The sequence below is a fragment of the Nicotiana attenuata genome, unplaced genomic scaffold, assembly GCF_001879085.1.
Source record: "Nicotiana attenuata strain UT unplaced genomic scaffold, NIATTr2, whole genome shotgun sequence".
NCBI classification, from domain to species: domain Eukaryota; kingdom Viridiplantae; phylum Streptophyta; class Magnoliopsida; order Solanales; family Solanaceae; genus Nicotiana; species Nicotiana attenuata.
This window is the reverse complement of record NW_017672181.1, coordinates 17,931-25,978: the sequence shown is the minus strand read 5'-3', so window position 1 is coordinate 25,978 and position 8,048 is coordinate 17,931. Positions and strand designations below refer to the sequence as shown.

At 32.6% G+C, this 8,048-nt stretch overlaps 1 protein-coding gene across 1 annotated transcript; it reads left to right on the top strand.

Annotated features, from left to right (window-relative positions):
* The first annotated feature begins 2,329 nt into the window (after window positions 1-2,329).
* LOC109212198 lies at window positions 2,330-4,669 on the top strand. The gene is made up of 2 exons (XM_019375822.1): window positions 2,330-2,811; window positions 4,254-4,669. The coding sequence occupies exons 1-2, from the start codon at window positions 2,462-2,464 to the stop codon at window positions 4,375-4,377; spliced, it is 474 nt and encodes a 157-aa protein (XP_019231367.1). The 5' UTR covers window positions 2,330-2,461; the 3' UTR covers window positions 4,378-4,669.
* The last annotated feature ends 3,379 nt before the right edge of the window (window positions 4,670-8,048 follow it).

The window sequence follows — 8,048 nt, the reverse complement described above, 5'->3', positions numbered from 1 at the left end:
TTGGCTTCGGAGCCATATTCGGGGGGAAAGGTTTTTGTACAAACTTTTTAGAATCTAGTCCTTTCAACATTGGTGGTGCCCCCGGGATTTGGTCGACCCTGGAGTTTTAGGTTTCCACCTTCTTATCGTTTTCCTCGATCTTCTTTTCCCTTGTCTCGATTCGCTTTGTCAGTTCTTCGGGCATCTTTATGATAGCAGGATTGGTCTCTGATTCTTTCTCGTTCGATTTCCTCTAAACCGATTTAACCCTATGTACAATTTCCTGGGATGGCTCGAGTTCGACCCTACTCGGTGTGTGGTTCTGATTTGGAGCTGGGCATTGCTGCATGTTGAGCCTGCAATATTTCGAAGATCACCCGCAGTTTGATCCCACCATCTTCACCACGTGCGCTCTGAGTAGCTGATCGGGCATCCCCGCGGACGTTGCTTACGGGATCGACGACCAAATTTCCATTGAGGCCAGCAGGGGGTACAATGTTTCCTGGTGCAATGTTCTCATTTTCGCCGTGGTGGCTAAGATTATTGTCAATGTGTTGAGGTGCTGACTGAGAGTTTGACATTTTTTAATCCTGTAATCAAAGATACTTCAAAGAACAAGTGTAAGATAGTGTGTGTTACGAAAGTTTGTACCAGGTAACCACTATTATCCTTAGCCCACGGTGGGCGCGAAACTGTTTACCCTAAAACTAGATAACAATTGAATTTATATGCGGTTGTAAGAACACGTGATATAACTTGGTACAAATTAAGAAGAATAAACTGGTACTGAAATATGCAATTAAAGAATAAATGCAAACCACATAAAGTATACAGCCTTGGCCCTTGAGTTCGGTCAACTTTGAACCATATATGTATCAACTGGCTTAAGAACATAATAACAAAACAATGATAACTAGAGAATGATAATATTTTACTTTGTATTGCGTAAATATGATTCCCTTTACAAATAATCAGACTCCCCTTTATATAGTAGGGGAGTCCTACTCTAAATACAACTCTATATGAGGTAAGATATCCCATGATTGGCTAATTAATTAATCAGCCTCTTCTTGATACGTACCGAGATTCTTGTCGTGATCCTCGCCCGATTGTGTATATTTCGTCATTCCCTTATTCGACTCAGTAAGCTTCCCTCGGTCTCTATCTTGTTCAGTCTCAATCTTGGTCGATCTGGATTTTTCACGGTCTCAGTCTTAATCGTTCTCAGGGCTATGAGCTCGGCAACCTAACTTTGTATCACAGTTCGATATAATATGAGGTTAAACCTTGGCTTATCACGCTCCAATCTCGATCAGTCATACAAAAAGGGCAAGCCCAATTTTAACCATATACAAGCTTAACTGGGACAGCAGAACGATTTACAATCTAATACCAGCAAGTTATGAACACAATTATCATATTTCTGTAGTAACCAAATATGATAACCAGGAATACAAATGCCATTTTATAATGTTCGTCTATTTTTTACCATGAGATCTAAAACTCATTTTACTATGTCTAAATCGTAGAATGTAAAACGAAAATAGTGTATAAAAGTAAAATAGTTTATGCAGATGAATTAGTACTTATAAAAGTCAATACCATGTCCAAGTGTTTATATCAAATGGCTACGCTAAGATAACACGCATTCTTAGATCATATTAAAACGTTCAACTCTCTCTCTATATATATATTGGCAATACCAAGACTATAAAATGATTAAAATCTATACGTTATACCCCACATATTAACATGTATAATTATCCGTACAATTTAGAAGTAAAAAGAAATGGGTTGACTTTTTTACTTGGTAAGGATATTAGCTGGATGTTACGTTGTTGTTGCTAAGTAGCCGTAAGCTATCACACTCGAAATGAATAAGAAAAGAGTTAATATACAAAATAATTCCTTACGAAAAGAGTTGGTATACTAAATAATTCCTTTTTTCTCGACCAAATGAATCCTTCCATTAGCGCTGAGTTCATAACAAGATGATTGAATCAGTTTATCTCACACATCATTTATTCTTCTTTTTGTTAAGTTTATTCTCCGGTTCCTTGTCATGATTAGACTTTATATTAATTCAAGGGGATGAGCCACTTCCCAATCACTACTTTAGCATTGTATATATCCAGTACAATTCATCTCTGACGTTTTTAGACATACCAAATCCGCTCCTAATTAATTTTAGTGAAAATATAAAGTGTACAGTTTGACTTTGACCTTGGATTGGTTCTGGATCCATGCAAGTGGGACAAACGAAATTCCATTACTCCAAATTGGAATATTTTTATAAAAAGCAGGAAAGAGTCAATTAATTGGCTGGCCATTACCAAACTCATTCTGTCTTGATCACCAAAGAATGTCAAGAAATCTTTACAATATAAATATTTGTGTTTAGAATTGTTTTTGAGCAGACTTTCTTTTTTTGGCATAACACAAAGTCTAAACTCTCTTTCTTTACTAAACTGAGCTCATAACAATGGATATCAACGAAGAAAAATCAGCAAAGTCCCAGCTACCCATTGAAGGAGATGAACAGATCAAAGCAACAAAGTCAGAAGAAATAACAAAGGAAAATGATCAAGTGATCATTCCACCAAAGACTGTAACAATCGAAAGTGATAAAGAAGAAAATCCAGCTGCGGAAAATAAAAATAAAGAAAAAATAGCCGATGAAGGTACAAACCAAAGTACGGAAGTGTTTACTCTGCAGATTAAGCAAAGTGAAGAAAAGACCAAATGCCGCCCAATAGCGTTTCTGTTGGGACTTCCATTTGCCCTAATCTCTCTCGTCATTGCATTTGTTGGATGCATTATCTGGATTCTCGGGTTTGTCCTTCTTAATTCCTCCTTTTTGTCTTTACTTTTTTTTCTAGAATATATAGGATTTACTTACGTATTAATTTATATGGCGACCGATTTTTTTTTTTTTAAGAACTTTTGAAGACCTAAATATACCATAACATTATTCATATGGCGTAAAACCATGTTAGTAAGGTTAAAAGGAGAAGTTCAAGTCAAAACTATTTTTAAAATTTTGAAATGTATCATTACTTTCAGAACCAGCTAAGAAGAAAATAATATATACTTTTTCTTTTTTAAGAGGAGGGAGTAACTTATAAACATATTGTTTTGCTTTCACTGTCCGTGTACTGTTACCTAAATTGCGACAAGTTATTTACTTTATTTAGTAGGTTATCACATTAAACTTATTATCGACAATTATATGTATGTTGTTACAATTCAGCTTAACCGAATAAAAAATTTCTGCAAAGAAGTTGAACTATTTAAAAAATGTGAAAAGCTCCTCCTTACTAGCAGCGCTCGTGTTTCTTCCGAATTAATAGAGGACAACGCAACTATTCATGTAGGATTAAAAAGAGTAGCCCAGTACACAAAGCAGAAAACAAAATAAAATATAAAAAATCAAAACGTTCATGCAAAAATGCAAAATTCAGGGAAGGGCCGCACCCCAAGGGATGTAACTTAATATAAATTAACCGATAAGCTTGTGGTCAATATTACTATTTTATAGTATTAACAAGTTCGAGTTAATTCCTCATATGGTCATTCAAGTCATAAAAATAACTCAATAAAGTTACCTTTATTTATTTTATACCAATGAAGTTACTTACTAAATATTCCATAAAATAATTCCTACGTGAAAGTACCGGAGAATAACATAAATATTCCCCTAGTAAATGACAGTTAATACGAAGAATTAATCAAACCAAGATGTTAGAAGAAAGTTATTTGGGTGTTAAAGGGGTCGTTTTGTAAGATGTATAGGAAAATTAATGGTGAATAAATTTTTTGTATTGGATTTGTACCGTATTAGGTTGTGTTTTGCAGATCAGGATAAATAATTCATACTATTTAACTTGATACACTAATTGGTGCATTAAGTTATACCAATACTAACAACATAGAATAACTAATCCATATATAACTTATACATGGATAAAGCATTAAAAGGATAAAATTATCCTTGTCTTTTTCCTAGAAGGCAATGAAGGTCAAACATCCCAGGATAAAATTATAAATTTATTGGTTTTTAATTGGAAGAATATATAAATATTATACATGATATCTTATAATACATCCAATTTTAGGGCAATGAACGAAACACCTAACAAGAAATATAATTTATATATTATTACTAACTCATGTATTATTAATCCTTACACTATAATATATGTACAACTTTGTCATCGTACCAAATGGCCCCTAAATGTATAAATTAACAAGAATTTTTGGTGTGGATGGTGCAGGTTGATTTTAACATGCATATGCCCCTGCTGCTTCTGTGTGACAATGTTGGTAGAAATGGCACTTGGTCTAGTCAATGCTCCTTTTGCTTTTTTCCAATATATCACTGATAAAATACCTTTCTGAAGACCCCTACTGAAGACTGCTCAATCTTTCACCATTTAAGATACACTATTTCAATCCTCTTAAATATTATCCCATCTTTTACCTTTTCCTCCCTCCCTATTGCAACCTCCTTCACCATAGGAAAAATAATAATAATTATAATAATAAGATGTGTTTTATATGTATAGTCTTCAAATTGAATATGGTTCTTTTTTTATCTTTTCAAGTTCAAGTGTATCCAATAAATTTGCTTGGTTTGTTTGTTCGTCTTGATTCTCTTTGCAATTACAATTAGAACCTCAGAGTTATGTCACTTTCGTGTAAATCAACATGTATGCTCCTCACAAATTTTCCTTTTAAGTGCTATCTTCTTGTAAAACAATAAACTTAAATTAAAGTTATGTCGTATTTGAGTGTTTTACGCGAATTAATTTACTCCGTCAAATAATAACAAATAATAGCAAATGTAGCTAACATGGAAAGGAGAAACATTGCTTTTCTAGAGAAGTAACACTAGATAAATATCGTAGTGATTTTAAATTAGAAAGATTTTCGTATACCCTCAGTTGTCACGGCGTCATTCTCGTAATAAATTTGTATGAGTTTGTTAGTCCTTTTGTTTCATTATTATTACATCTTTTGTTAGTTTCTTGGTGTTCTCTCCATACGTATTTCGCCTTTCATCTAAATGATAGTAGGTACTCCCTCCGTTTTCATTTATGTGAACTTGTTTGATTGGGCGCGGAGTTTAAGAAAAAAATGAATACTTTTGGAATTTGTTAAAAATGAGTTATTCTTTTTGAAACATACCAAAAAGGAAATAGGTTCACATAAACAGACCAAAGAGGAAGTATTATTTTGGATGTCACTGGCACTGTCACCGTCAACAAACAAGATGCGATGTAATCCACAATATGAACGCATTGGAGTAACACACGATTAAAGACGGTTATTGCACGCAAAATTTTCAACATTTTTCTCCTATTAATTAGGTTGTACAGAAAAAGTGATTTATGAGCTTGGGGTAGATGTATTTGTATCATTAAATGCCGCACTTAGGGCATCTCCAACCTTTATCTCATTTTGGGGACAATTTATTCCAACAATTCCCGCATACTTTCCCCCAAAACAGAATATTATTTTTTATATTCCTCTCTCTCTCTTCTATATAATATTATTATCTTTTATTTTAATTTTATTTTTTAATTTTTATTAAACAAATTCCATCTTTTATTTTCGTTAATTAATAATTTCCATTAAAATAATTTCATAAAATTTTAAATAATATAAATTGTAAGCAATTATTATAGGTTAACTAATAATTCAAATAAAAGTGAAATCATTGCGATACAAGATTATTAAATACATATTACATAATGATAAAATTCATTCGAAATACTACATAAATATTCAACATCAACCTCTGGTATTCTCCCATAAATGATCTATTAATGTATTACGAAGTGCAAAATGAGCATCTTTGTAATTCTTCTATGCTGAGCTAAAAATTCTTGAAATCGTTGATTTTCATCTACTGTCATTTCTACTGTTGGAGGTGGACCTTCCAAATCATCTTGAATTGGTGCATTAAGATCATGCACCTTTCAATTTTAGCAACATCTAATATTTTATATTTGCGCCATTCATTTTTTGAGATGAATATATATTTTTGTACAATTATAACTTATAATAAAATTAACTTACAATTTTACACAAAAATAATAAATGCACGAAAATTAATTTATCAAAATTAGACAACAATGTTAAGATGTAAAATTAATATTATAAAGATATTACATAAACATAATTAGGTATATATAAACAGTTAAATTAAAAGAGTTAAATATTAAAATAATAATAAAATATGCATGAATAGTAATGGGGGAGATGAATAGTGTCCACCCATATTTGGAGGAACACTATCCATCCCCCATTTTGGGGGCAAAAACGGGGAGGGTTGGAACTCCATTATGGCAAAAGTTGCCCCCATTATGGAAAGCTGAAAAGTCCAACTGATGAAACATAAATATATAACATCTCAAATTCAATTAACTATCAAAAGCAAAGGAAATTTTACCTCCTATAGCAAAGCTTTACACCATATTTATTATAAATAAAAATCCTTTTAAAATATTATTTTCTATAGCAACTTTTAGTTTTTATAGCAAAATATGTATTTATGGTCACTTCCTACTGTTAGGCTATTAAATACATTGTCTAATATTTTTCTCTCTCATTCTTTCAGTTTATTCTCTCCCAAAATCACGCATAGTATCTTATTTCTCTCTCCACGATCCCTCTCTCTCATTCTTTCCTATATGAACCAGAAAACTGGTTTCCTCCGACAAACGGTGAGCTTTTCCATGACTTCCATGGTTATCTCTACTCTTCAGCCATGAAAACAGTGAGCTTTTCCATGATTTCCTGCAAGTTTTCTTAACATCATTTTCAAAATTGTTCTTTCCCAATTCCACAGGACGTGGAGGCGTGACACCAAATTTTTCCCTTCTTATTCATGATTTCTTGCTTCTATCAAGAACTATGAAATTATGCAAGTCGTAAATCATCAACACATATTTTCACCACTCACCACTAAAGTTTTTGGATTTTTAGCTGGTTAAAGCTTCTTCTTTTTCTCCTCAACAATTTTTTAAAATATTCACTATTGCTAGGTTTTCCGCTGAATACCCACTAAAGCACTCAATTTCGAAAGGCCATCTTTCGATTTGCAAATCGCTCAAGAAGAACCTGTATTTGCGTGTTCATCAGCAACCATTGAAGCCGAAAGGGGAACAAAAATATGCAATGACCCTAATTGTAGATGTATTTATATGTATTCGAGTCCGCATACATTGATTTTAGTTTTTACAATGGTTTTCTCTTCTTGTATTTAGATGTATTTATATGTATTCAATAAGACATACACTGATTTTTATTTTGTACAGTGATTTTTGACTGTTGTATTTAGATGTATTTATATGTATTTGAGTTCTTACAACAATATTTTTAAATACATTATTAGTTCTATCATTTTGATGTTATTCATCAATTAATTATGCATTCAATCTAACTATATTCATATTTATTTTAAAACCTAACTGTATCCATCTGTATTTAAAACAACAATACAGTAAAATACTCTCAATACAAATAGAAAATCAATGAATACAACCAATGAAATATACTCAATAAAGCAGTAATACCATGTATTAGGAATAAATAAAATATTGTGAATACAAAAATAAACTTGAATACATTGAACACAATTGTTAGATACAATAGAATACAAGCACTAGGTTTATTATGAAATATGCAGGCAGTAGGTTACTATTTGTCACGATTCAAATCCCCGCTCTGGTCGTGATGGCGCCTCTCGTGAAGACAAGGCCAGCCAACAAACCCATATTGCCTTTTCAAAAATAGTTAAACATGAATAAGCAATCTAAATATGATTTAATAATATTAATTAGCGGAAGTACAACCCAACACAGCCCTAATCGGGGTGTCACAAGTCACGAGCATCTATAAGAGTGTAAATACAACTACAAGGTCTAAAAATACACTGAACAGGAATAATGAACAGCAGAGAGAGAAGCGGTGCTGCGAACGCTGGCAGTCACCTCGCTAAACTCCTATAGCTCTGCCACCTATCAGCCAAAACCCGCTACTGGGTGAATAAATACCTGCATCTG